Source organism: Brachionichthys hirsutus, chromosome 13 (genome assembly GCF_040956055.1).
Source record: "Brachionichthys hirsutus isolate HB-005 chromosome 13, CSIRO-AGI_Bhir_v1, whole genome shotgun sequence".
Lineage (NCBI taxonomy): Eukaryota > Metazoa > Chordata > Actinopteri > Lophiiformes > Brachionichthyidae > Brachionichthys > Brachionichthys hirsutus.
The window spans coordinates 5044512-5071557 of NC_090909.1; the positions used below are offsets into that span (position 1 = coordinate 5044512).

At 44.5% G+C, this 27046-nt stretch overlaps 1 protein-coding gene across 1 annotated transcript in view; it reads left to right on the forward strand.

Annotated features, from left to right (window-relative positions):
- Positions 1 to 26633, forward strand: part of col16a1 (collagen, type XVI, alpha 1) — a 46460-nt gene extending 19827 nt beyond the window's left edge. Inside the window, exons 8-70 of the mRNA XM_068747158.1 lie at positions 1459 to 1491; positions 4079 to 4114; positions 4228 to 4269; positions 4495 to 4527; positions 4665 to 4709; positions 5095 to 5133; positions 5307 to 5369; positions 6173 to 6217; positions 6303 to 6398; positions 6591 to 6629; positions 7181 to 7225; positions 7329 to 7364; positions 7451 to 7573; positions 8211 to 8246; positions 8428 to 8463; positions 8660 to 8788; positions 8975 to 9019; positions 9349 to 9384; positions 9470 to 9523; positions 9648 to 9698; positions 9778 to 9921; positions 10680 to 10715; positions 11413 to 11520; positions 11673 to 11795; positions 11899 to 11952; positions 12071 to 12112; positions 12537 to 12572; positions 12652 to 12705; positions 12799 to 12867; positions 12949 to 12993; positions 13367 to 13393; positions 14238 to 14294; positions 14475 to 14519; positions 14622 to 14693; positions 15411 to 15455; positions 17775 to 17828; positions 17932 to 18051; positions 18274 to 18315; positions 18405 to 18476; positions 18559 to 18603; positions 18796 to 18840; positions 19572 to 19625; positions 19718 to 19771; positions 19886 to 19939; positions 20024 to 20068; positions 20152 to 20205; positions 20282 to 20317; positions 20395 to 20457; positions 20539 to 20610; positions 20706 to 20759; positions 20864 to 20908; positions 21475 to 21519; positions 21694 to 21747; positions 21979 to 22032; positions 22129 to 22179; positions 22255 to 22344; positions 22426 to 22461; positions 22562 to 22606; positions 23601 to 23795; positions 24014 to 24077; positions 24189 to 24365; positions 24481 to 24558; positions 24847 to 26633. Of these exons, the coding sequence (XP_068603259.1) occupies positions 1459 to 1491; positions 4079 to 4114; positions 4228 to 4269; positions 4495 to 4527; positions 4665 to 4709; positions 5095 to 5133; positions 5307 to 5369; positions 6173 to 6217; positions 6303 to 6398; positions 6591 to 6629; positions 7181 to 7225; positions 7329 to 7364; positions 7451 to 7573; positions 8211 to 8246; positions 8428 to 8463; positions 8660 to 8788; positions 8975 to 9019; positions 9349 to 9384; positions 9470 to 9523; positions 9648 to 9698; positions 9778 to 9921; positions 10680 to 10715; positions 11413 to 11520; positions 11673 to 11795; positions 11899 to 11952; positions 12071 to 12112; positions 12537 to 12572; positions 12652 to 12705; positions 12799 to 12867; positions 12949 to 12993; positions 13367 to 13393; positions 14238 to 14294; positions 14475 to 14519; positions 14622 to 14693; positions 15411 to 15455; positions 17775 to 17828; positions 17932 to 18051; positions 18274 to 18315; positions 18405 to 18476; positions 18559 to 18603; positions 18796 to 18840; positions 19572 to 19625; positions 19718 to 19771; positions 19886 to 19939; positions 20024 to 20068; positions 20152 to 20205; positions 20282 to 20317; positions 20395 to 20457; positions 20539 to 20610; positions 20706 to 20759; positions 20864 to 20908; positions 21475 to 21519; positions 21694 to 21747; positions 21979 to 22032; positions 22129 to 22179; positions 22255 to 22344; positions 22426 to 22461; positions 22562 to 22606; positions 23601 to 23795; positions 24014 to 24077; positions 24189 to 24365; positions 24481 to 24558; positions 24847 to 25040 (4011 nt within the window). The 3' untranslated portion in view covers positions 25041 to 26633. The remainder of the gene's footprint in view (positions 1 to 1458; positions 1492 to 4078; positions 4115 to 4227; positions 4270 to 4494; positions 4528 to 4664; positions 4710 to 5094; positions 5134 to 5306; positions 5370 to 6172; positions 6218 to 6302; positions 6399 to 6590; positions 6630 to 7180; positions 7226 to 7328; positions 7365 to 7450; positions 7574 to 8210; positions 8247 to 8427; positions 8464 to 8659; positions 8789 to 8974; positions 9020 to 9348; positions 9385 to 9469; positions 9524 to 9647; positions 9699 to 9777; positions 9922 to 10679; positions 10716 to 11412; positions 11521 to 11672; positions 11796 to 11898; positions 11953 to 12070; positions 12113 to 12536; positions 12573 to 12651; positions 12706 to 12798; positions 12868 to 12948; positions 12994 to 13366; positions 13394 to 14237; positions 14295 to 14474; positions 14520 to 14621; positions 14694 to 15410; positions 15456 to 17774; positions 17829 to 17931; positions 18052 to 18273; positions 18316 to 18404; positions 18477 to 18558; positions 18604 to 18795; positions 18841 to 19571; positions 19626 to 19717; positions 19772 to 19885; positions 19940 to 20023; positions 20069 to 20151; positions 20206 to 20281; positions 20318 to 20394; positions 20458 to 20538; positions 20611 to 20705; positions 20760 to 20863; positions 20909 to 21474; positions 21520 to 21693; positions 21748 to 21978; positions 22033 to 22128; positions 22180 to 22254; positions 22345 to 22425; positions 22462 to 22561; positions 22607 to 23600; positions 23796 to 24013; positions 24078 to 24188; positions 24366 to 24480; positions 24559 to 24846) is intronic.
- Positions 26634 to 27046: the final 413 nt, after the last annotated feature.

A 27046-nucleotide genomic window follows, 5' to 3' on the forward strand; every position in this document is an offset into this window, starting at 1 on the left:
TACGTTGTGTGTTTTGAATGTGGAAGGGATACTGCACATTATGGCTACGGCGTTGGCCAGTGATAAATTGGGGTCAACTCTTTGTGGCTGACGTTTATTGTGTGCCTGACCTCTCCTTGACCTCTCAAGTGCCTTAAATGGTAACTTTCACACAGGAGTGTCTGTTTACGAGACTTACTAGTGATGAAGATTGTATTTGTTGTTGTGTAGATGAAGTACAAACTCTAGCAAATTGCATCAATAGCTCCCACTCGTCTTCTTGTTGGTTTAGGTAGGATGATGATTGTGTGTGTGTGTGTGTGTGTGTGTGTGTGTGTGTGTGTGTGAAGATTTTAGTTTGCTTCGAGCCTCTTTTCTCAGCTCTGCTCAAGGCCACTTCCACGCCACGCCTGAATCTCTGACCAAACATTGAGCAGTCAAGTAGAGTCACACACAGTGAAAGGAAGAACACTACTGGAATAAAAAGGAAAACTACCTTATTTTTCTTCATGCCAATAGTTGATGAGAACATTGATAAAACCAGATAGCAGATTCAGCGGAACGCAAAGCCTGGAACGAGGGGCATGGTCTTGCCTGGCGCAGTTCAAATGTAACAGCATCATCCGACCCACAACTCGCTGAACAACTTGAACCAGCTCGATTCGCGAGACAACTTAACTTGATTTGGTTTAGCTGTGGGTGGCGCTGTTGCCTCAGAGCAAGATGTATTCTGGGTTTGAGTCCTAGCTGTGCGAACCTTGACAGAATGCCCTCATCTGCGTTTCTGACGAGACTTTTCATGTTGATGCCTAAAATCAGCTGTAAATCTTCTTTTTACTCTCTGATTTTGTTGAAGCTGCTTTATCTTTCTCTCCAAACCACCTCAAACTAATTCCATGTGCTTTTCCAGTTGTTTCTCGATGCTTCATGTTGCAGATGTTCTTTTTTGCATCAGTTGGGTCTTTCTCTTCATTTGCCTCTCAGCTCAAGAGGTGTACTACTTCTCTTTTTCTCTGCCCACGTACTCTCGCTTCTCTTTGTTTCCACTCAGGATAAAGAATCGTTGTTAATGACCCATATGTGAAACACAGATGTAGTCCAGCTGGCCTTCTGCTCTGTCTGTTGATTATCTGTTGTAAGGAAATGTAATGGAAAAACAACAGATAGCAAAGATGTTGTATGATTTTGATGTTAGATAAACTTTAACTGAATTCGCTGTCATTCTTGGACATGTCTTTAAGAGGTTGTTACTACAAACTGCAGCAGACCTGTCAGTGATTTGGAACATAAAGTTTAAGCTCAAAGCGGTTGAAAAGAAGGCTTGAGTTGAATTTGATGCGGTCAAACCAGGAAGTAGGGCAGAGGTAGGCTGTTGTTGCCGCAGGAAAATACAGTTTTGAACAAGTTTTGAACAATTTCGACCCTAAAAAAACAGTAATTCTAATATGATATTTAGTTCTTTCTTTGTTTCTTTCTTAGGAAATTTTTGCATCCAAGGATCTGGCAGAAAAAGTAAGCCTCATTATTCAAACCTACAAATAACACAGTACATCAATACATCATTTCTGAAGAGACTTGTGCGACGCCGCATTAGATTTACATGTCCAGCTCCCGCTGTCAAAAGACATGAATGTGCAGTAATGGACAGTCCAATATTCCGTTGTGTACCCTTCCTCTAATCTGGTGTATTAGCGGGTAGATGCATGCAGAGAGATGTCAGTCATGTCTGTGCTGGTGTAGGAGAGTAAATGTGGTCCTACGTGTGCACGTGTATTCACTTGTGTATTCATCTCTACTTCCTCCTGCATCCCTCCTTGCTGACTGAGGACCAAGCTCTTCCTTATTATGCGCCGAGTTTCATTTGGGAGTTTCTGCTGCCTATTCATTTTGTCATTTGCCTACAATGGGAATGTTATGTTCACAAATAGAATCTATAACTCCAGACGCTTCATTATGTTGCTCCTGTGTGTGCTCACCGATGCAGCTGGTCGTCTCTCCTGACTCTTCCTCAATGTAGGTTATTGCTGGGATGGAGCACAGATCTGGCCCGCCACAGGGGGGGCAAATAAGACAGGCATGCAGCCTTTATAGATTTAAAGAAATAATCACAGTAAACACAGGAAATAATTGGTAATACTACCTGATATATTATAGTGCAAAGCATGCCAGCCAGGCCTATGCAATAAGTTGTATGTTAATAAAAGGTCTGTGTGAATACAGAATAGATTTGGCCTTTGTGCAGAGTTCTAAAGCGCTGAAGCAAGGCCTCCTTCAGAACTTAAATCCAGCCATCGGCTGCCTGTCACACTCCCGGAGTCAGATTTCATACATTTGTACCCCAAATCCAATCAAATGCATGTTTTCAGTGTGTGTGTTTCTACTGAGACTTGTGCTGGGTCTTGCCCTTTTTCTGTTCGTGCCTGGCAGCGGGAGAAGCGGTGCCAAAAAATTAGCTCAGTGCCAAAGAACAGCTCTCACTGACGAGATGCTGGTGCTGAAGATTGTCCTGCTTACAGAGGGGGATAGTGTTGGTTTATACATCATGTAGAATGAATACCTGTGTGTTGGGATGTTGGATGGCAAAACGCTACTCTATTCATTTAGATGATAAACCCTTTACTATGATGCTCTTTTTTTTTGGATACTTCTGTAATCTTTTTACTGTCAGTTATGGAAACTGAAACTTTGCTTTGTGTCTGGATGTACAGTATTACAGGCGGATGCTCTTGAGCAAAATATAACATTTATATCATGTGTTTTCAGCTTTCTTCTCCTGCTTGGAGAGAAAGCAGGTCCCAGAAGGGCTGACAGTCCAGCACAGAGGTCAGACTGACTGAAAGGCGATGACATTGAGGAGCTAGGGAGAAAGAGATGGAGAGGGTAGAGTGATACAAGCATCTCTTCTACTATAAACACAAATGTGTACTATTTAAAGCCACTATAGACTAAAGACCTCAGAAGGGTTTAAATATCTGCATTGATTTGAAGAAGCCTCTCGGATGAGAGGTTAAATCTCTTCAAGCTTCAAGGATGAGCATGCCTTGGATGAATGAGAATCTGCACCATCGTAAAAGTGAAAACCTTTACAGAATGTGTGCATTAATTATAAATGAAAGTATACGGTCTAATCATACCATACAAATGTGTCCGGTATAAAGACAGAAAAAAGCCATCAAACCTGAGGATAGCAATGTGCTTCACTTTGAGCAGATTGTCTTGTGATGCTCAGAGATTCTCACTTCTGTTTTCAGGTAATTCATCTTCATTAATTAAGAGTGGTAATGAGAGCGAAAGGAGCTCGTTTGCGGAGATGTTTCTGTCCGCTTTCACATTCTGAACAGTCTGAGACACTGCGGCTCTTTTACCAGCGGCCTTTTCCATTTCAAAGTGAAACGCTGAGCATAAACAACGAAACTACGGCGTCTGAGGTTTTACGTCGACTGTATGAGGACTCCGCCGAGACCACAGTCGGACGGAAGCTCGGAAAGAATGACTCGTCATCGCAGCCGCTTGAGCCAGCCATTGATGGACGTGTTGCTTGTTGAGGAAGAGGCGGGGAACACAGGGCTTTTGCTGCTACTAGGCCGTCTCTGTTATTCCAGCCAATGTGCTTCAGTGCATGCAGACGCCTCAAACTGTGTTTCACATGCATCACCTGTAATTACTAAATGCTTCGGTTCTTTCTTATGGTTTTGCTTGTTTGATATGGGCATGCCCCTCACTCTCGCTCGCCCTCTCTTTCTCTCTCTGTGCGTGTTTGTGTGTGTACACCCACCCACCCTCAGGAGCAGCTGGCCTGCTGTGTTGTGGGAATTGCACATTCCTATTGATCTTCTCCTCCCATGGGAAACGTGCACGTTTATTTGTGTCTCTGTGTGGGCTTGTGTATGACTGAAAGACAGTGTGTGTATGTGTGTGTGCCCACATGCTCACCTCTCATCCTTTTTAACGGCATACTGCGGCAACACAGGAGTTCGGCCCATTATTTAATTTTGTGCAACAGCACCACTACCTGGTGACTACGTGAACTACAATCCGTTTATTCCCCTCGACGTTCTCTACACTGACAATGATCCTCTCTCTGTGTGTCTGCTTGTAGTGTGCTGGTTGTTTACTCGTGAATAGCAAAGGAAATGTAAGGATCCATGATCTTTACCTTCACTTCTGACCAATCGATCATGTCAACGGTCTATTCCTCGTGTCTATAAATATTGTAGTGTGTCTAATCTAATGTATGTAATGTTGCAGGTTGGTGGAGTTTCCAGCTTGAAAGGGGAAAAAGGAGACAAAGTGAGTGTGAAATGACAAAACACAAATGTGCCTGTATGCGGTAGGACGAATATTAGTGGAATGTGTGATGTCATCGTGTGTGTTTGGACATGTCTCGTACTTTAACGTTATAAATTCACACTCGCATTGTAGAGTGTAGATTAATATAAGCAAACAAGCCTCTATGCATTCCTCTGCAGTCGCCACCCACAAGTAATCTCTTTGTCCTCATGCTCTTCATCTTAGGGTGACGGCTGCTCCGTTTCCCATTCAGGCTCAGTGAGTAACTTTCCTCCTTGCAGCCTGTCTTATTTTGCATGAAGATATTTTCAAATTGTTTGGCACGCAACAACGTATGACCTGAAATTAGAATGAAAGTTGGCCTCTGATAATTCATGCCAACCCTTTAACCTTAGTGTGCACAGGGACCCAAGGGCCAGAAGGGCGAGAGGGGTGAGCCGGTGAGTGCCAGTCTTTCTTTACAGCATCCCATCCCACTGCCTCCTAAAACTACCGCCCCTTTAGCTATTTGGCTTGATCATTATTCATAACCTAAGTTCCAGTCTCATGTTGGCGATGCAGCGTGAATAAGTCTGCCTTACTTACCGCGGTTATGCATCTATGTGGGCGGCTCGCCATGACTGTGCTGTTGAAAACAATATTTGTCTTCAGTACATGTTTGATACGTACACATGCAGATCCATGGATGGATGGATTATCAGTTGTTTCTCAGGTTGTGTTTTGAGTGAGTTGATCATATGTGGCTCATCACTGCATTGTTTGGTGTGTGTGTGTGTGTCTTTATTTCATTGATCTGGGTCTTGGCTCCCTTCCTCCTGTCCACAGGTGCTGCCTGCCAACTGGGATGAAGCAGCTGTGTACAAGGTAAAAAGGTTTCAGAACTTTCTCTGATAAATAATGAAGAGATGCCCTTTTAATAATTAAGTCATTAAATCTCATTAAATCCCCCCCCCACCCCCCCCCCCCATTGCTTTAACTCATCTCTCTGTTTTTGCACATACGCCTCACGTTTTCATTTTGTCTCTCTCTCTGTCAAGGGAGAAAAAGGTCAGAAGGGAGATCTCGGTACGCAGGGTCTCACAGGCACGCCAGGAAAGGATGTAGGTTGTTTTTTAAATTATATTTTGGCTTTTATTCTAATTTTAAATCTTTTCTTCTCTTTTAATTAGTTTATTTTACTATATTAACTCACAAGCACACTAATCCGCCTACAAACAAGCGCATTGCCAGATGCAATACATTTTAACTATTAATTTAAGTAAATATTCAGTCAAGTCATATGGAATTATTCCTTAGGCTCCGCCTCCCATTGATATCCATTCTCATCCCTCTTCGCTCCCGAGGCGTTAAGTCGGCTGTTAATGCCTATTAGATTCGGCTAAAGCAACAAAGCCTGCATAATCAATGCTGCCTCCTCGACTGTTGCGCTCGTCTCGGGGATCTATTCGGGAAGACTTAACCCTTATTATCTCCTCTGTTAGGGGCTTTGATCCTGCAGTCACATGAAAAGTTTTGAGCAACAAATGACAACGCGCTCTGAGCTACCTCCCCCGCCCCGGTATGGGGCATCAGGCAGCTTTCACAGTTAGCTGCTCACTAGGCTAAGTTCTTATCCCGAGCAGATGGATTTATGGAGGATAGATTTTCTTAAGCCTCCTATCCATCTGACATGGCGAATATGAATGTGCTTGTTTAAACTTGAATCAGGCGGGCAGAAAATATTCCTGCTGATCGTACATCTCAGAGGTTCTCCATCTTCCCAATTTCAAATGTGAAATACCAAACTGTTATGGAGACATTCTGGATGTATTCAGCTTTATTGATTATACTGGGCTGATGGTGATGATATCAGACATGTGCTGATGGCGTCACTTCCTTTTCTGTGTGTGTCACCTTTTCCCAGGGTCGGGAGGGGACAGTCTGTGTGGTCGGTCCCAAGGGACAGAAGGTGTGTCCACGTTTCATCTGGAAGTTTATACCACATACAAATTAAGTTTGGATGTGATCAAGCTGTTGTCTGATTGTTTTTCCAGGGTACCCCAGGTGGGGTGGGTCCTGAAGGGTTGGCTGGTGAACCAGGGATCCCTGGACTTCCAGGCCTACTAGAATCTGGAATGCCAGGCCCTCCAGTGAGTGCGTCTCTGATTTAAAAACAAAATGGCCTATTTTCAGCCTTTATTTATATTTTGTTTTTATGTGCTGTGGTACTTTGGCCAAGTACTTTTGTTCTCTGAAGTGCAGGTCAGGCTTGGCTGGAGTCCCCCTTCTTCTATCTAAGGGAAGGCATTTGAAAACACAAAACTGTCTTTTTCCCCTGTCAGGGTCTTCCTGGTGAACCGGGTGGTGCAAAAGGAGTAAAGGTAAATCCACCCTTTGCAAGAGGATTTCTTGCATTTTGCAATTTATGTACACCACGTGTTGCAGTTGAGTTTATTGTGAAAATGGCCAAAAGTATATAAATATTTGGATAAATATTTAGATAATTTCCTAAAAGTGATACTTGAAATAGCAAAATATAATAGCATAGATAGGTTATTCCCTCCATCTTCTTGATGACGAGACCATCTCAATCATCTTGTCCGCCATGCGGGTCACGTCTGTTGCTCCAGCCTATCCCAGCTGACTGCGGGCGAGAGGTGGGGTACAATCCGGATGCGTCGCCAGCACATTGCGGGTCGATAGTTTGGTTTGAGCTTACAGTAATAAAAAGTGTAGATAGTAGCCTTAACATTGACTTCCTTCCGTATATGTGATGGAACATTCTATACGCTGGCATTAACATTCAGTTTCTAATCAATGTACCCGGACATACTGGTGGGTTAGGCAGAAGGTGTAATCCTCTAAATCACGGTGAATATGATGCCTCTACGGCATGTTGCTGTGTTGCAAACTCAGTCATGTGTGTTAACAGGGAGATGCAGGACCAACAGGAGAAGATGGAATACCTGGAGATCCAGTGAGTCTTTTGAATTGTTATTGATTTTTGTTGAGCGATCCAAAACCGTATTCCAGCTGATTGGCTACATCTGAGTTTGACAAGCATTCTGCTGTTTTCATAGGGGCCGCGAGGACCAGGAGGGTCGAAGGGAGAGAAGGTACTCTCTGCAATACTTAAACTTCATGTCCTTCTGCCTTCCCGTCCACATTGCAGCATACGAGGTGACTTGTGTTGACTCCTCAGGGCGACCCCTGTGAAGTGTGCCCCGTGCTGCCCGCAGACACGGGCAACACCGTGGCTCTGCGAGGGAAGCCCGGGATCAAAGGAGAACCTGGGTTACCGGGTGTAGGACAGATCGGGCCTCCAGTAAGTACAACATCTTGTCTATGACATCAGACTGTTATGTATTCTGAACTTGCCCTGCTCGGTGTAACATTTTTACAATCGTACTACTTTTTTCATTGGGGAGTCTCAGGCCCAGGCTGAGCTGCAGCTGACGAGTGAACCTTGAACGCTTGATTGATGGTGTACATTTCTCATTCTTCACATAATTCTATGGGAGAGAATGACATTGCCTTTTACCATGGGCTGTGCTTGCCCTTGATAATTCTTGCAGTGTTGCAGCAGCTTAAAGCAACATCGCTTTATATGCTTTCAGACCTTTATTCTACCAGCAAAGTGCCGTTTGTTAATATGATCTCGACGCTTTTTCGGCACAGTGTGCATTGTGTTCTTCTCTCTGGTCTCTCCTCCTACAACAGCAGGTGATATGGGAACGATTTGTGGGAATGAATATAAATTTAAAGCCTTATAAGATTCGCTGTTCAACGATTTCCAATAATGTCAGCCTCCATCTGTCATACTTGGTGAGGAGAAGAAGGTACTATCGGGTAATGGAGAGGAAGCGTTGTGACCTCAGTCAGATGAAGTTGATCCTACAGCACTGCTGACTTCTAGACAATTCCTTCATTTGTCCTCTCTTTCCGTTCCTTATATTTACCAGGGGCCAAAGGGTGCAGACGGCAAGGCGGCACAAAAGGTATGAAGTTCTCGCTCAGTCATTTAAATGAGCCCCATGAAACCAGATTTTGTGAGACCACGCCAGCACCTTAGTATGTCAGAACCTGCTAGAGACGATGAACCCACAGCCAATCACTGCACTGCCTGCCCTCGGTGTCATGCTGATGCTATAGTTTTCTGTTTCTGTTGGTTTTCTGCAGGGAGAATCCGGATCAGATGGGATCAAAGGAGAAAAGGTCAGCTGTGTGTGTGTCTTTATATGGCTTGAATTTAAAACCGTTCCCTCTGTTGAGTGTTTGATGCCTGCCCTGCATGCATAATCTTTTATCTAGCCTTAGCTGCATGTGTATGGGAGGACCAGAACATTTGTGTGTTCGTTTACCTTTGGAGCATTTGGAGGCTTTCTTTGACCTGCGTCTCATTATACCTCAGGGAGATTCGTGCTCTTCGTGCCCGACTCTCGGAGATTTACCTGCAAACCTCATCCCCGGTGTCGGGCCCCAAATCCTGCAGTTGAAGGGCGAGAAGGGAGACGCTGGGATCGGGCGGCCAGGAGAGAATGTGAGTATTTTATTGAGCAACTCCTACATCCATCCATTCATCCATCTTCAACTGCTGATCGTGACAAGTAATAGTGTGCGTTTGATAAAGCGAGCGCTCATTTCTGTATGAGATTTTGGTCTCAATGAAAGCATTGACAACCACCATTTTTAATATAGATAGTCACTGGCTGTTTCTGCTCCGCAGGGGGAACCAGGTGCGACAGGATTGTCTGGGCTCAGAGGAGAGAAGGCAAGTAACGTAAAAGGAGGATGTCACCTCAATGGCACACTCGGCCTACATAAAGGAAACCCCCTCAGTAGGGGGCTGAATTAAGTTCTTCATGGGCTTCATGAGGGAGATAATCACAGCAGTGGGCTAATCTTGGGGCCTAAAACTGTCTTCCATGGGGATTTTTCTCAACAGGGAACCTATAAGTGAAACGCTTAGGTGGGAAAAAACCAGAAACATTTGAAATGACTCTCTATAAGATGTTCCTTACTATGAAAATTGACTTTTCAGACATCAATTTTAATCAATCTTTAAACTATAGATGCTGTAATAATGCACTTTGTCTGCAGGGTAACACAGGCAACAGAGGAGCTGATGGCAAGACGGTAAGTTCAGATTTAGTCCATTTGTAACAGGATGCTTCGCTTTATGATTCAGGGATGCAATGAATGAAACGTGTCCATGTGGCAGGGAAAACCGGGACCAAGAGGGCCCAGCGGGAAGGATGGGCAGAAGGGCAAACAGGCAAGAGAAATCGGGAACATTGCATCAATACTTTTAAAATTGTGTGATTTTATTACGTGTTGTTCTTTGTACATGAAAAGCACCACTTGAAAACATTATCTCAGTCCAGTTTGTCTTCTGACAGGGGGAGCAGGGGCTTCCTGGTCTTGGTCTACCGGGGCTTAAGGGTGAGAGGGTAAGTGTGCATTGCTCTTTGCATCCTTCAGCTTGGTCATCATGAAAACTAACCTCTCTAACCCGCTGCTCTTACTCAGGGCGAGTGTGGTTTGTGTCAGCCGGCCGAGGTGGGCAGCAGCCCCCCCAGCATCAAAATCCACGAGGGAACCAGAGGCAACCCCGGCGAAGCAGGTCCTCCGGGTCCACCCGGACCTCCTGGTCTTGGAGCTGAAGGCAGACAGGTCAGATTGAACTCTAGGGGGGAACAACATGGAATATCTGGAAGCTAAATCAACTATTTATTGTAGCAAAGGCATCTTTCTGGACTGAGGAACTTGGTGCATTTTATATTCATACTGTAAATACAGAGAAAATGTAGCGTGAAGTGTCAGGTTCATTCAAATTGCCCAGATTCCCCATAATAAAAGGTTTGGGCCTCACAATGTACCCCCTTCCTTTAGAGGGTATTTAGGTAGGATGCTCTACGACCACCTAAAAATGATTTATTTTCTTTTTGCCCGTACTTTTATTTCGATTAGAACTAAACTGCTGCGGTATCAGATAGATGAACTGGTAGATTGATCAGTTTACAGCAGATTATCTATCTTTGGCTTGATACAAATTCGACTAAAAGACAGCTCGTTATCTTATTTTGTTACCACACGGAAACAGATTAAGCAGCGTCTGGATGAGTGAAAAATATGAAGCTCTGAAAGACGTCACCCCAAGGGGGGGGAGGGAGGGGGGGGGGGGGGGGCGCGCGATCATCATGTGCATTCTGCAAATAGGATATTCTATAGTTCTAATTCTGATAAATCTCCCCTGTCTTCAGTCGCCGTGTGCTGCCGTGCTTAGCTTTATGTCGAGGGGTATTTTATTACCTGAATAGATGGATCTTGAAATCCTTCTAGAGAGTGTGGGTTCAGGCTCCAGTTGCACACCCACATTTGTACCTGCTATCTGCATGCAGTGGCTCATCACATTCTGTTTGCATACACAGGGCACGCCAGGCGTCCCCGGTGCGCCTGCTGAAAAGGTAAGCTCTGCTGCTAAAGCTTTTTATAGGTCGTGTTGTATTTTCGCAGCACTGCGGATCAACAATTTGACACCACATTAAGCAGCTTTAATGCCGGCTTGGAATAAAAAACCAATCAATAAATGTCTGCCAACAATTAGCCTGGAGTCAGTGGTCATCTTTAATGGCCTGACACAGGCTGCCTGAACTTACCCGACATCTTGATTGATCTCTTTCGGAAAAAGCAGGCATACACACAGGCAGTCAGTGTATTTCAGGCCACAGAGGCTGGTTTTTGTTGTTGTTGTAACAATCAAATCCTTTAACAGAACTAGTCTACATTAAATTGAACTGAAACTTGCCTGCGCTAACATTTGATCAGACTTCAAAGTATTGATTCCCAATTAGAAGCATTTGAGCATTAAAAGAATCTCATTATTAAACACTGACCCTTAAAATCAGCCAATATTAGCAATAAAATAAATACTTTCCTTTTGATGTCTTACACTGAAATCTCATTGTGTGAACCTTCATGTATTTCCCAACTTGCTTCTTCCTAACGTTCCCTGTTGGCGCTTTATATCATTACATTTTTTTGCTACAAAGGTGGAAGGTGCTGCTCCACAGCGGTCCTACTGCTAGCAGTCAAACATTCCACAGAGTCACTTTTACTTTTACACTTTCACGACCGCTCGTCATCATGTTGCAATGTTTCCAGGGTGAACAAGGAGAGCGAGGCGATAAGGGAATGGACGGCGCTCCCGGTGCCCCGGGGCTGCCTGGAGAGTCTGGTCGAGACGGACTGACGGGCTTCAAGGGAGAGAAGGTGCAGAAGTGGTTGAACTCTTTTCCATTTTGCACCTTTTTTTCAGGATTTGACTGGTTTGATACTCGAGGCATTCATTATTAAAAGTCGTCTGTTTTCTGCGGCCCCCTTTCCATGGATCATATACACTGATTCCGTTTGTGTTTTGCCAGGGTGACGCTTGCACCAGCTGCACCTCTGTGACTGATGTTGTGGGCGATGGCGTCACTGTTCCAGGCCCCAAAGGAGAGAGAGGAGACCCTGGCCCCCCTGGTGAAGGGAGATCTGGAAGGAATGTGAGGGAATTGCATATTTATTGGCTGTATTTATTTTGTAATTTACCGTGCGCTATCTGTGCCGTGAGATTTGCTGAAGCTCATGTTACATGCTCATTTTCAGGGAAAACCGGGCTTAGCAGGTGTGCGGGGTCCTGCTGGGACCAAAGGAAGCAAGGTGGGGGGATTTTCATTTATTGTGTTATCGTGCTCATGAATGCATGCAGGTGTCTGAGCCTGGCCATGTGCCACTGACAGATTCTCATCTAATGAATGCTGTCCTGCGTTCCATGCAGGGAGAAGCGGGAGTTGCAGGAGTCGGACATCCTGGAGCACAAGTAAGGCTGATGTGGCCTTAGAAAGCGCATCTGGATGAATTAAGAGCTTTTATTTTGACATCTGGCCCATCTTTGTAAAACAAAAAACATAAACACCAATCTCAGATGCATGTTTAGCGGCAGTGATGCCTATGAACACACCACATACACCCATGTAATCGGTTACAGGCGTTTTAGAGGCAACAGTTAGTCACGAGTTTGTAAATAACCTAAAATAATCTTGGGCTGCTCTCTCTTAAATCCCTTGATTAACTCTGGAACCTTTTTTTTAATGTGGAAGCCACTCTGGAATCACCACGCCACTGTAAAACATATTTTATAGTCACATTCCCTCGTCCAAACCTCCACTCATATTTCCCTTCGTAGAGCTCATAAATCTGCTGAATTTATCTTTTATTCCTCCGTTCTTTCATTTATGCCATAGGGTGAAGAGGGACCAAGGGGGCTTCCAGGACCTTCAGTAAGTTTCCTGCATATTTCTGAAGCCCCACATCTACATGCAAATCAGAGACATAATGCAATGTTAATGTTTTATGCAGGGGTCTTCCGGAGCGAGAGGACCACCTGGACCTGTTGGCCCTGAAGGAGAAAAGGTAGCATACTGTTAACAGGTGGAAGTTCATCATTGCAATCCCTTGTACTGCTTTTTGCTTACCACAATGAAAACAAATGATTCCTGTACACAGGGCTCCAATGGACAGGCAGGGCCCATGGGGCCACAGGGGCCAATGGGTACTGGAGTCACAGGGCCCCCGGTACATTGACTTATTACATATCCATGCGTATCATGCAAGTATATTGTCAAACACTATTTTCTATTTGCTCTTCATGCACAGGGCAGAGACGGTTTCCAAGGGTTACCAGGAGCCGACGGCAAACCCGTGAGTTTCCTTCTTCCTTAATTGTTTTGAGTCTTGTGTTGCATTTGCATGCTGTTTTGCATTTAACTGTTCGTTTGCATCAACAGTTTGGAGAAATGTTAAAGAAATGTCAGTTCCAAACTTGAGTTGTTGTGTTAAACGTCGGTTTCATTTTCTTCGAGCTTCTTTTGGGATTTGTCCTTGATTTGGGCATCATTTGTAACCAAGGATGTCTGCCTCGATCCATAACGGAGGCCATGTCTGCTCCCATCCCATCCTTCCTTGATCTACACTGCTCACTGCCCCACGAGCTTCCTCCCTGGAAGAACAAAGCAAGAGTAACTAAGTGTTTGTGTGTGTGTGTGTGTATTTGTTCCGTCTCTGTCACATGCAGGGAGCGGGTGGCGCTAAGGGGGACAAGGTAAGTCTACCGTTTTGTTTGGATGAAGGGACCTGAAGGGGTCTGAAAATAAGAGGGTGACACAGATGGTAATTGCAAAAGATGGTTGAATCCCCCCTCCCACATCGGCACACAAACAAAAACGCGCCACGCACACACCTGCCTCAAGCCGCACAGCAGCGGAGGCGACGAGTGTTGTGTTGCTGCCAGACGAACGGGGTTTCAGGGGGCCTTAAGAGAGCGAGTGTGTGAGGCTATTAATTACTGCCTTCATCAGAGCCACCGGTCCAGACTGCCACTGAGAGGGTAGCAGAGATAAAGAAGCTGTGGAGGCAGCACCTCTGGGTTGGGAGGGGTGTGGAATGTGGGAGCCCACAGTTATCAAGGAAAAACTTCACAAGAAAGAAGAAAGAAATGAGCCAGTCGGTAGCATTTAGCTGAGAATTCAGAATCGTTACACACAGAGACTGGCGATATGCTGCAGACTTCATTTCTAGTGTAAAAATCCCACTTGCTGGTTCGAGTAGTGGGAGTAGGTGGGAGTAGGATCTTCCTATTATACTGATGCTAGAACATCTGTGCTTCTTTACATCCATGGCCATCGTCTTCATGCACTGCGTTAAGGTTTCAGGGACAAATGGATGCATGTTGCTTTTTTGTAATTCATAATATTTCATCTCCTGTTGTGTCTTTGCGATTAAAAAATGTCAGCAAGCAGGAGTTCCAGAAGTGATGCCGAGTCCTGACTTTGAGTTATTTGAGTAGTTTTAGTGTCGAATGATTTGGTTTATCGGTCTCTTCCTGAAATTGTGTACATATTTCAACTTTCGGATTTTAATTGGCATTTTTTTAATCTATATTTTAGGGTGCACCCGGAGACTGCAACTGCATAGCTTCAGTGCATACAGGCATAGGTGGACCTGTGAGTACAAAAACACACACACACAACAACAACAAACACTTTTTAGACTCATTCCTGTATGCATCAGTTTGAGTCAATGTCGGGGACGTTAGGATGTGTGGGAGTTAATTTCCACATTGTTGTTGTTATTCTTACGTTTGCATATTCACTTTGTGATTTTGACTACTTTGTGCCTCGCAGGGAGCTCCAGGAACCGCAGCTAACACATGGCAGGCTGGGCCTGAGGTCGGAGCTGCCAGCCAGCAGTCTGGCTGATAACTTTCTGTTACCGCAAAGTTTCACACAATTATTTAGTGATGTCTAAATACATGTCTTTGTGCATTTCAGGGCCCACCAGGGCCCCCTGGCCCCCCTGGCCCTCCTGGGCCTGATGGTGTTACTGGAAACCCTGGGCCACAGGTAATAGAGAGGGGGTGGTTGGTTATGGTCTGCGCACTCAACCCAGGCTTGATCTATAAACTGCTTCTGATGCAGGCTTTCAGACTGGGGGGTGGGGGGGGTTGGGTTGTTCTGAAAGGATCTGCATTTACATGCTTTTCATTGTTATGGGTAACCAAATTTGCATGTTGTAAATTGAGCGCTCTTACATATTGATTGTGTATCCTGTGGTTTTGTGATGCACTAACCAACCCAGTGCTTCAAGCTTTAACCCGCGTGGGAGGCAATGGAGCAAGCTTTGGGATTTTCTGTCAAGACATGAACTGTTATTTGAAGGCCCTGTTTAAAATATGAATTAAAAATAGATATTTATGTATTGCAAAGCCTATTTAAAATTAAAAGATTGAAATTTGTGCTTTGAGCAGACCTTCAAATAAAGTGTTTCTTTGTGTTGCAAGAGTCAAAGGTGCAGGAAGGATGGCAGTGGTGATGGTGTCTGGATGAAGGCAGTCATGTCTTTGCTGAATCGCTGAATGGAAAATGAGACCTAAAATAACTTCATCCTGTATTTGTCTTCTTCAGATGCCTAGATTCGATTAGCTTTTGAGATATTTGAGACATGGTAGAAGAAGGAATGGTTCTGATCATTATTTGTTTTTGAGCCTGGCCCTTTGACTCTGGGGGAGTGGCGGCCTTTGATTGGCAACAAAGCAGTTCAACCTCAGTTCCTTCTTACAGGGTATCCCTGGAAACGACGGGAACCCGGGTTTGCCTGCATATATCGTAAGTAAAATTAGAGAGAAAAGGAGGAGAGGCAGCTTGTGTCTCTATTTTTCTCGGAGTATTGATGGGAAAATCCAATCCAAATAAAATGGTTTTCTCTGGAACTGCTCTTCATCAAAATGTTCATTCGGAATAATCCTATTTTCTTTTCTCATAAATCTGACTCTATTCATCTCGACACGAGTCAATTTAATTATACCAGTAACAGAACTGTCATGTTTTAACACCTTATTTATGAATATCTTTTTTTTTTTTTTATTTATCATGATTATGTTTGCAATGGTATTAAGCACAATGCTGTTGGTCGACTGTTGTCGGATGCTGCTGATGCCAGACCAAGGGCAGAACAACTGTGATTTATGACACAATATTTAAAAGTAAACATCTATATATGGAACACTTTGGGAATGACCATCATCATCATCATCATATGTCTGCATGTTTTGCAGTAACTGTGATATATTACTTAATTAAATATTCCACCCAGAATCTTGCAGAAGCGCTACATGTGCATATTCAGTCAGCCCGCTGTGCTTTGAGCCTCAGCTGTGTTTGAAACTCAGCTGCTGTACTTAAAGCAAGTACAAGTACAACAACAGCAAACTAGAGACATGAACTGCAGTGTACTGAAGCCCATCGTCCATCGGGACGCATGCATGCTGACCTCCAGTCTGCGCTCAAGGGAAGCGACACTTAAACATTGGAATAAAAGGAAGAGAAGGGAGTAGAACCTTCTAAAAATGTTGCAAGTCCTTTGAGAAGAAAGGTTTTGATTAATCACATATTAAACATCTCCATTTAAAAAAAAAAAAACATTACGGGGTATTATACATGCAAAAAGCCCAATCTGTGTAGTTTAATACACCTGTGGATCATGTTTGAAAAGAAAGGATACATAACCAAGTTGTACATCCTGTTTCCTGCTCAAAGATTTGACTTGAGGTGGAAACATTCATCCCTTTTCTCTTTTTCTGTCACAGTTCTTAAATTATTGTTGTGTCACTCCAACATGGCAGCCGAGCCCTCGGGGCCATCAGGACTTTGTCTTTGAAAGCTCGCCGTTTGCAGATCCCTTCGGGGTGGAGCACAAGTGGCCGTTGCACACTAACATAATGTTAGAGAACCAGCCAGGCCAATTACATCCCATCGCCTCGGGCGTGAAAAAGCCTTTATAGCTAACGGCTCCCGTTTGAACAATGTCAAATAGGGTTGTAATGACTTTGAAACCGGGCCAGGTGCTATTGACAGGCTCTCCCAGTGGAACGGCTCCCACACTGCCTTGCTGCCTTTCACCGTAAATGGGATTGAGCAGCTTGATTTCAGAGCTTGTAATAAATAGACAGAGTGACTCCGTTTTGGAATTTGAATCCGGCCTTTTTTTCTTCCCATATGGGTACTGGTACTTGTACATACCCAGTATGTGTGTAAGTATATGTATGTACAGGATGTGTGGGCGGAGTAACTTGTGTTTCTGATCTGCTCTTTAAATTGTAAGTTTCTATGGTGCAGCTTGTAAACTTGTAGTTTCTTGGCCATTAAGTGAAATTGAAGCTAAGTTTATTATTGTTATTATTATTATTATTGGTTCACATGTTGAAGTGAGGTTGTAATTTTGTCCCTATTAAATTGGATTATCTTTATTTTGTTTTTTGTTTTTTTCTTACGCAGAACACGCTTAAATTCAATTTCTGGTGAATAACATGCAGAATGGAGGTCAGAGTTGAGTAATGCAGTGAAAATGTTTTGCATTGGTAGAATATGGCATCATATAGTATATTACCAGATGAAAGGTTTGTCTCAGAGAAACGGGATGACATGGTTCACGGCTAGTCATTGATAGTCTGTACCTTGTTTACAGCTGCTGATGCCAGCGAGTGTGTATCTTCCACTGCTCTGCTTGATATACATATATTATATGTGTGTTTTTGTGTGATAACTAGCAGCATTTCCTGAGATATTCAGGACCAGTCCTCAGTATTTAGTACCGGTAACTCACTCTTGGAGTTAGGCTACATTACAAAATGGGATTAAAGCCCTTAATTAAGCCTAATTTTATATTTGATCTTAGGTCTTCATCATCATCATCATTGGAGTGTGATGTTTTGAATTTGTAATTGTGTTAAAGAAATCATGGCCCATTGCAAAAGAGATCTTCAGCTGTTTTTTGGAGCAACTGTCAGATGCTTTGTTTTGGTTTTTCAAACGTGGGAGAAAATGTCCAATTAGAACAAATAAAGCTTTTGTGAATTATTTTCTCTGATGCTGTAAAGATCTTGAATTAATATTCATTTTATTTCCATCTGCCTGCCTCTTGTGTAGAACCCCACTGGACCGTATCGGCTGCCACAGGATGCTGCTGGAGGAGACGCTGATGTAAGTTCGTCTGTGATTCAGGGACTGGCTTCTTTCCATACGCTGTCACCTTCCTTTACTTCATGCTTTTGACATAAAACGTGTCGCGTGCGTGTTTCTTCAGGCGGGTTGTGGTGAGGGATGTTCCCAAGGGTTGCCTGGGGTGCCGGGCATGGTTGGTGCCAAGGGAGAAAAAGGAGACACGGGCAAACCCGGTGTCATCGCTTTGGACAGCTGTGATAAGGTGAGACTCGGAATGGGAGTTTATTGTTGACACATTTTCGGTTTCCATTCTCGATGGTCCTTGAAACCTCGTTTCACTTCTGCGATTGTTGTTTTTTGATGGATGTAAAATAGAAACGCCTCTCTTGTAATGGGCTTGGTTCTGCGTGGCACGACAAGCGAAGATGTCTGTTTGATATGATGCTGCAATCAGGAAGACCTTCCTTCTGTTGTCTGCTTTCAGTGCTTGGAGCGGCTCCAGAGAGAGCAGGCAACGCAGCCAGGGGTCAGTTGAAATCATATTCCCAGGAAACACATGCAATTTACAGGCGCATGTCTGCACATTTCCTTGTATTTTATATATTTGCCACACAGAATGGACCATACCACTCAGGAACACCAGGAGTGCCAGGAATGCCTGGACCATCTGGAGAAAGGGGAGAGCCGGTGAGTCTGTGGATCGTTTTGCATGCAAATCCAAATTCCTTTCCTTTGAGTGTGGGACTTCCTTTCTTTTCCTTTTCCACAGGGCATACCAGGCGAGAGAGGCAGTGCAGGAAACTCGGGAATCATGGTGAGGAATTGACAAATTTCAGGATTTGGGAGCACAGCTGTCTCTTGTTGAAGCGTTGTGCCATGGATCTAGGTAAAATACTTTCTAGAAATGTGCAGACGAATATAGCCTAAAGGATTAATGACGCCCATCTTTATAGAATTACAATTTAAAAAGTTTTAAAGTGTTGCTTTCCCTGACTTCTGTCCACAGGGACCTCCTGGGTTCCCAGGAAATGATGGCCCTCCTGGTTCACCTGTGAGTCTATTTCTTCTGTACTTTTCCCCTCTCTTACTCTCTTATAAAGAGATGGAAGTAGTGTTCAAATTGTTTCGTGATGCTGAAAAAGCTCTGTCACTAATACACCCTTTTATATGATGCATCCATCCGCAGGCAGCATTTTAATGTGGGCTGAGACAGAGATAGCTTCATTTAATTCACACACAGCTTGAATTAGTGATTTGAAGTCTAGATGTCAGGCCCAACATCCCAAAGGCGCAGCGAGGAAAAAGCATGTGAGGGTCAGGAGGTGACTTATCTTCAGTGCAAAGAAGAAAACACACCATATCCCATAACTGCTATTACCATATAAAGCCACACACATGGACACTGGTCTAAGATAGGAGCCCCCCCCCCCCCCCCCCCGGGTGAGAGCAAGTTAGATAAAACTTGAGCGCTCCCTTAGTTCTGGGCTCTTTACAGGAATACTCTTAGAGTCCCGAAGAGGACATAACAGGGGGAAAGATAAAGGAAGCTATATCATTTTAGGTGACAGATATGAAAAGAAAAACACCCTGTTGGGCTATGCAGGCAATCCCCCCCCTGGATATCAACATCACAGACTGCAGGCAGGCAGGCAGGCAGTACAAGCCAGTTAGCTGGTTCCCCTATTTGATATTGGCCTGCCCTCGTCCTTGGGAACCGTTCCCCCTGACACACACATCACATCCTCTCTATTCCTTTCTAATCCTTACTCCAAACATTCTCAGGGTGTGCAGGGGGAGCGAGGGACACCTGGCCTCCAAGGCATGAAGGGTGAGCAGGTAAGCGTGTGCCCCATCACATTCCCAGAATGACACCATGCATGAAAATACCCGCTTTTCCTGTTGGATTGATTGCATGACCTTTACCTCAGGGCCTTCCAGGCACAAGCGGATATCCAGGAACCATGGGGCCTCCTGGACTGCCCGTGAGTTAGTCCCACTGCCTCATTGCAAAAGGAGAGAGACAATTGGACAGCTTTAATGGATGGATGGGCGGTTACCATGATCGGTGAACTTACAATCATTCATGTTTTTGTCAGGGACTCAAGGCTGATCGCGGGAGCCCAGGAAGCAATGGCCAGAAAGGAGAATCGGTAAGTCTTCCCACCATCGCTGTTACACACAGGGCATCAGGGAAGGGTTCCAACCGCTGGCTAACATTTCATGCCACTTTTCAGGGTCCCCCTGGTAACCCTGGATACCAAGGACAGGCTGGCACACCGGTCAGTGTTCCATCATAGATGAATGCATATCATTACACATATATTATAACAAGGAATAATGTGAGCTATCCATGTACCTGCAGGGCATCAAAGGAGACACAGGACCAGCAGGGCCCGTTGGCGCCAAAGGAGATCAGGTATGTGTAACACATGATGGGAAGATGTGGGGGAGGATGAACTTCATGCATGTATGTTTTTCTGGTATTTTCCAAGGGTTTCCCAGGACCACCGGGTTTCCCAGGACCACCAGTATGTAAATACTTCACCTCGTCTGTGATCATGTCTCGTCTGTAGAATAGCTGACTTTACACATTACTCCTTTTTAGGGTCAACCAGGTCTTTCTGGCAAAACTGGTAGGGATGGGCTCGCAGGGCTCAAAGGCGAGAAAGTATGTATGAAGCTCGCATTCATCCATTTCTCATTTCCGTTCAAAAATGATCATTTGCACTGAAATATTTGCCTTCCAAAGGGCAATGATGGTGCTCAAGGCTCTCAGGGACCGACCGGACCCCGAGGCTCATCAGGCTCCCCGGGCCTAATGGTATAGCCATGTCATATCTTTGCCTATAATCTGTGCTGAACCATTCTAACATATCTTTGAACTGCTGGCTTTATCTTTATTTTTTGGGGGAAAAGGGCCCCCCGGGTATTATGGGATTGGATGGAAAAGATGGCAAGCCAGGGCTGAGGGTGAGTTTTGCACATCCATCTCATTGTCAGCATGGCCACACTTTGAAGTGATGCTGTCGTCGTTGTAATTTAACCTTCGTCTCTGCCCGTTTTTTCATTATCAGGGAGACACGGGTCCTCCAGGTCCGATGGGGCCACGAGGGATTCCAGTGAGTATCGCCTCTCACCTCCACAGGACCGAGAGGGCAGAAACCAGCATGAATTAGACATGAGAAGATTCATCAGAAGCAGTGCATGTTATCTAAATCAGATCTTATTGATGGAATATGATGTGCAAAATATATAAAATAAAAAAGTAGATATTTGATATTTAGAGAGGAGCGACAAAGTGTCTCCCCTTTCATCATAGTGTGTGTGCGTACGTACACAAACAGTCCTTTGACGAGATGTTTGTATTCATGCACACATCTCATTATTTCTCATATGAAGTGTGGTTTTGTAAGGATTTGTTTTTTTCGCGGTGAATACGCTTTGATTATTGACATATAATGAGCTACATGTTTGCGCACACTTCCTGTTGTAGTTTCCAGTCTGTCCCATCATCACTGGGGATGAAACGAGCCGCTGCCTCTACTCTTATCTTTCTCATTCATTCGCTGTGTCACAGTTTGTGTTCTACCCAAGAGCAGGTACTCTGGATTTCACGTGTTGGCAGCCTCGGCTTTGTGAACTTTGACACCGTACCAATCTCATTCTGTTTGATGTCACTCCCCAGGGATTTAAAGGGAAAACTGGCCATGTCGGCTTCCCTGGACAGAAGGTTAGCCAACAGCTCATTGCCTTACCGTCACAATAGCGGTGTCAGTTTGTGAGCACGTTGCAGAAAGAGCACTGTCACTAGCCAAAGTGGTTTTCATTTTAAATTGATGTCAAAACACAAGTCCGAGTTTCAGCTTCGCTTGTAGAAGTCATTCCACTTCTCTCACTCGTTTAGGGTGAAGCTGGACCCTCGGGTCCACCTGGAGCATCAGGCAGACCAGGACATGATGTGAGTATAATGAATGAATAGCAACAGTGAATGTGTAATACACAGTAATACCTTGACATGCGAGTATAATCCGTTCCTGGACCGAGCTCGTAACTCAAATCACAAGTATGTCAAATCAATGTTTGCCATGTAAAACAACTGTAATCAATTTAATCCGCTCCGGCCGTCTAAAAACACCCAAATCTAACAAAGTAGAAGGTCAATGTAAAGGATGGCTTGTGACGTTTCCAGGGTGATCCTGGCACCCCAGGAGGTCTTGGAAGACCCGGACCCCCTGGCCACATTGTAAGTTCACTGCACTCTAATCTCATGCATGTATAACCTTCGTGATTTTACAGGGTGTTGTGAATCACGAGTGTGTTTGTTCTCCCCCCCCCTTAGGGTTCCACAGGGACAGCTGGACCACCAGGACCTGCTGGTCCAGCAGGGGTGGTGAGACAAAAACACACGCAAACATGTGACCACCATACAATGAATCGTATGAATGAATTCGTCTTTCCTCTGCAGGGCATAGCAGGAGATAAAGGCCAAGCTGGGGACAGAGGAGCTCCAGGAATGGGAGGAGCTCCAGGACCCCCTGGGCACCCCGGCCCCATGGTTCGGTTCAGCTATGTCTACTTCCGGATCACCATGCCAATACGTAGCACTTAACTTCTTCTGCTCTGCTTTGTCTTGCAGGGGGAGCCAGGCAGCGATGGCCCCGCTGGTAACGATGTGAGTAACGTCTGGGTGTGAAGTATGATCGAGAGAGATGGGTGATGTCCTGCATTGCATTTTATTCTATTGGTGAATATGTGCTTCTTTCCATTAACAGGGAGTGACAGGCCTCCCAGGGGACAGCGGTACGCAAGGTCAAAAGGTAAGTTGTCTGGGGGGGGGGGGGGGGCTGTATATTATAGGAGCATAATGCTGTCAAGCAGAACATCAATCATTTCCTCAGCGGACCATCAGAGTTCAGTGAGATGCACCTTTCTCTGCTCCGATTAGCTCGGGGAGATTTAGGCCCGGGCCACTTCGGTGCTGAACAAGCTTGGCGTTTCCTTTTTGCCTGCTCAGCAGCTGCGCTCAACGCAGTCATCAGTTCAGTAACTCTCGGACCCTCCCACGGACCCACTCGCTCCTCCTCACCTTCTCCCGTTTTCCAGCCGGCTGTCTGCGAGCCCGCCGTCGCCGTAGAGCCTGTTGGCGCTCCGCTCGGATGCAAGCTTACGGTGCTGTAGGTGGACACAATGATGAAGTTATTCTAAGCCTCTGGGATAATGCTATTAAGCATGAGGGGAGATGCTCGATGAGGCTATTTGTCACGCTGACAGGACGGCATTGTCAGGGTTTTCGCTACGTAGAGGAGAAGAACAGAGGGGAAAGACAAGAAAGGACTTCTCCATTCTTCACCCTCCTCTCTATTTCAAGAGCCGCTTGTCTGTCAGTGATGTGTAAACATTAGACGTCCATTATGGACTGCTTTGTCCTCAATAAATCACCGTCCCTAATGCAGCGGGGCTGTTTTTTTTTTTTTAAAGCTTATTTTAACAACCCAAATGGTGAAAAGAGATATAGTCACAGCTGTCCTTTCGGCTGCTTCTTCTTCTCTGAAATGGGGATAGTAATAATGTTATTATGGCTCTGAAAATTAGCAACAGATAAAAAAGCAAATGGGACGAACGTTCTACTTTATTGCTGTCTTTGTAGCGTGAGATGGAAAGAGTTAAATTACTCATAGTTCTCTGATTACGATGCATCTAAAAGTGTGAGAGGGCTCTGTCTTGTAATATTACCTCTGGAGATCGAGCATTAGTGATGAATGTGTATTATATTTATGACTATCATCGCGTGTGTCTGTACCTGTTTCTCAGGGTGAACCAGGTGCTGCAGGCCAGAGGGGTCCACCAGGGGAGAGAGGTAGGCCAGGGCCCCCTGGTGGTGGAGGCTATCACTCCAAGGATGCGCAGCCAATGATCGGACCGGTCGGACCAAGAGGAGAGAGGGGAAGTCCAGGTCTAGAAGGCTCCCAAGGTCTCCCTGGAACTCCCGGGTCACCGGGAAATGATGTGAGCTCCAGCGTCGTGACGCCGTTAGCTGTAGCTTTAATATTTCATCGTCTCCAGACCATGCAATATGGATTTTGAGAAGTCCTGATGACACAAAGCGCAGCGGCAAAACCGTAGCACTGCCTCCATCTGTTCCTCTGAATAATGAAATTTGTAATTATCCACTTTGATTAATTATTTGCCCTTTTCCTTCACCTCTTCTCGTCCTTGTTAAACAGGCTGTCGTCAATTACGATGAAATCAAGAGTTTCATTCGCCAGCAGGTCATCAAGGTTTTTGATGGTGAGGGCTTGTGCTGAACCCCGGATGGCTGCGTGATGGTTCATCTTAGACGATGCGGCCCTTCTAATCCAGAACAATATGTTGTTATTGCATGCCTCCCCCCCACCCCAGAGAGAATGACCTACTACATGTCTCGCATACAAATGCCAGTAGAGATGGTGGCATCGCCGGGTCGCCCCGGGACCCCAGGGAAGGACGGATTGCCCGGAACACCTGGGAATCCAGGTGCACCCGGAATGCCCGGACAAATTGGCAGACAAGGCCGGCCAGGAGGCCAAGGACTCCCAGGTGAGGCTTGTGAAATATACCGTGTCATTAAACGACTTTGACAAACTCACCCTCTGTCTCACTGCATCCTTGTTTATCTGTGACGTTACGACAACATGCGGCTCTCTGTCTCTAGGACCACGAGGGCCACAGGGAGAGAAAGGAGACAAGGGCATTGGAGAAATGGGAGACATAGGACCACCAGGAGCACCAGGTGATGTACCAAACTATTCCGTTGATTGGGCAGTAGTGCAATGGGAGCTATTGTGATTGGCTAATGAACAGCAATACAGAAGAGGACACATAGTGAACAATATTTTTGCTCATTTCATCTCATGATTTTGATTGGGCAATATATTTTTAAGATGAGAGATTCACACATTATAATTTTCCAGATTATTCTGACTTGACAATGTTAATGCATCTATTGGATTATTGGGTTAGTTTTTTATTCCATGAAGGGATAGTGCCACAACTCCTTCTATTTCCTTTATTCTTTTAGGAGTTCCAGGGCCTCCAGGCTATGGTAAGATGGGGCCTCCAGGTCCAGTTGGCCAACAGGGTGTTCCTGGGATCCCTGGGCCCTCTGGGCAAGCTGGTACAAAGGGACGGGATGGGCGCTGTAATCCTGGAGACTGTATGAGCCATCAAGTAGAATACAGCCCCAAGGGTCCATCTGTTAAGGGCCCCTGGTAGAGGCATCAAGGAGAGAGGCACAGGGGATAGAAACAAGGAGACGATATGAAGCCAAAGATTGTGACTTAACATTATTGAATCTGACCACAAATCTATCGTTTCCTGCTGGATGTTTGAATAAAAATCCTCCATTTCTTTCTATGAGCCCCACTGGAATGAGGCCTGCAAAGAATTCTGCCCCCAGCTCTTTTTTTTTTTATTGCATCATTCTTTTTTCTGCCTCAGATGGCGATTTACCACTTTATGACCGTCTCTTACTTTGTCGCTTTTTTCTGTTTCACACCTACATTTCAAACAACCCAGGGAAGGCGACAAGAATCATAAACCTGTATTTTGTTCACCCTGATTACTTGTCCGTTATTTTCTTCCTTTTTTAAGTCTGTCAGCAGAGAAAACACTATTATTATTGTAGCACGTTGATTTTACCTGTCATAACTTTTCCCCTTTCACTCGGAGTCGCATTCAGAGTGGATCCTACGCCTTTCTAACATTCTGTCTCTATGGTGTGTTTGATAATTACATTTCAACTTGGAAAAGAATATCCAGAGAGATGTTTCAGTTCTGTAGGAACCGATGTAGAAAAAATTGCCATCATACCCTCTTTGACGGAATGACTGTTTTGTATATATTTATATTTATATATATATAGTGGCTTTTTAGATTTTTTAAAATAAAATGTTTTATAAAAGGCAAATGCATGACTAGCCACTAATCTTTCACTGTCAGTGGATTCCAAGAAGCAAAATGTGCCAAAGGGATGTTTTTCTAAGGTGTCTTACGAATTGAATGTGTTAACTAGAAATTTGTTTACAGAAAAGATATTGGCTCTTGGAATGATGTCACTAAAGAACCTTTTCTATCGTTTAACGACAAATCACTTTAAAGCATTTTATCTATTTTCTTTTTTATCCCAAAGTAATTTTCATAAATATTTTTGCATTTACCAGGAATAAAAAAAATTATGAGCAGAAATTCAGCCATTCACCTGTACGGGTACTGAAATGGATCACACTGAGCATGACCACCAAGTCCTCACTGTCATATAAAGATAAAGAAAATATTGTGACAATGGCGTGTTTAATCTGACGTGTTACTGTATTTGGGGGCTTTAATATGTTACTACTCTGTAGGTCTGGAGTTTCATTTAGCATCTCTGTATAGCTTCAACTATGAACCTGGTTCAGCTTTTCTTCCTCACAAACTAACCCATGGGAACATTAAAATTGAATTAAATGGCTTTTCAAAGAAGTCGGATATTGTAGTTGTCATATTGTGTTGTATCCGAAACATTCAAATTCTCAACCGGGGACGGATTCTAAAAAAAAATGGCAGTTGTATTATATATCTTTGTAAGTCGATCTGTGCGTATTTTGTATTATTCTTTGGTTGTTGTGGGTCTAGTTTGATTGACTTTCCAACAAGAAATATCCGGTGTTGTCTCCGGCCAGACCTCCACCCAAACTCTCATCTCTCGGGCTGTTTGAGCCGTGGCCTGGCCGGACTGTTGGCTATCAATGTGTTCATGTAAGTTTCTGTTGGTGCCAAACCCACCACGTGTCTCAGCTGTTTTATTATGAAACTATTATATGTTGGAAGCAGAACTGTATGTGTGGTCGTTTGTAATTCAGACATACATGCATGCATGTGGGTAATATTGTATAATCCAGGTACAGTATTGTATTATGATGGGACATTTCTGCGTGTGAGGACAAAGTGAAAGGAATAGGAGCTGAACGAAGGGCACCAACTTAAAGAGGTTCATTTTCATTCGCCCACATTATACAGAAGAGCATTCCGTTTTATAAAAGGTTTCCTTTATTGGATTGGGTTGACCTGAACAGCCAAGGGGGAAAAAACAGAAACATTTACAGATTTTATATATATATGTATAAATAAATAACTTGTGTTGCTAAAAATCAATTGGTTACTGGCAGTTGCTTAGTTGCTGGCATTCTGTGAGAAGTCAGCAGTGGCATAGGAAGCACATTTAGACTGATTGGTTTGGA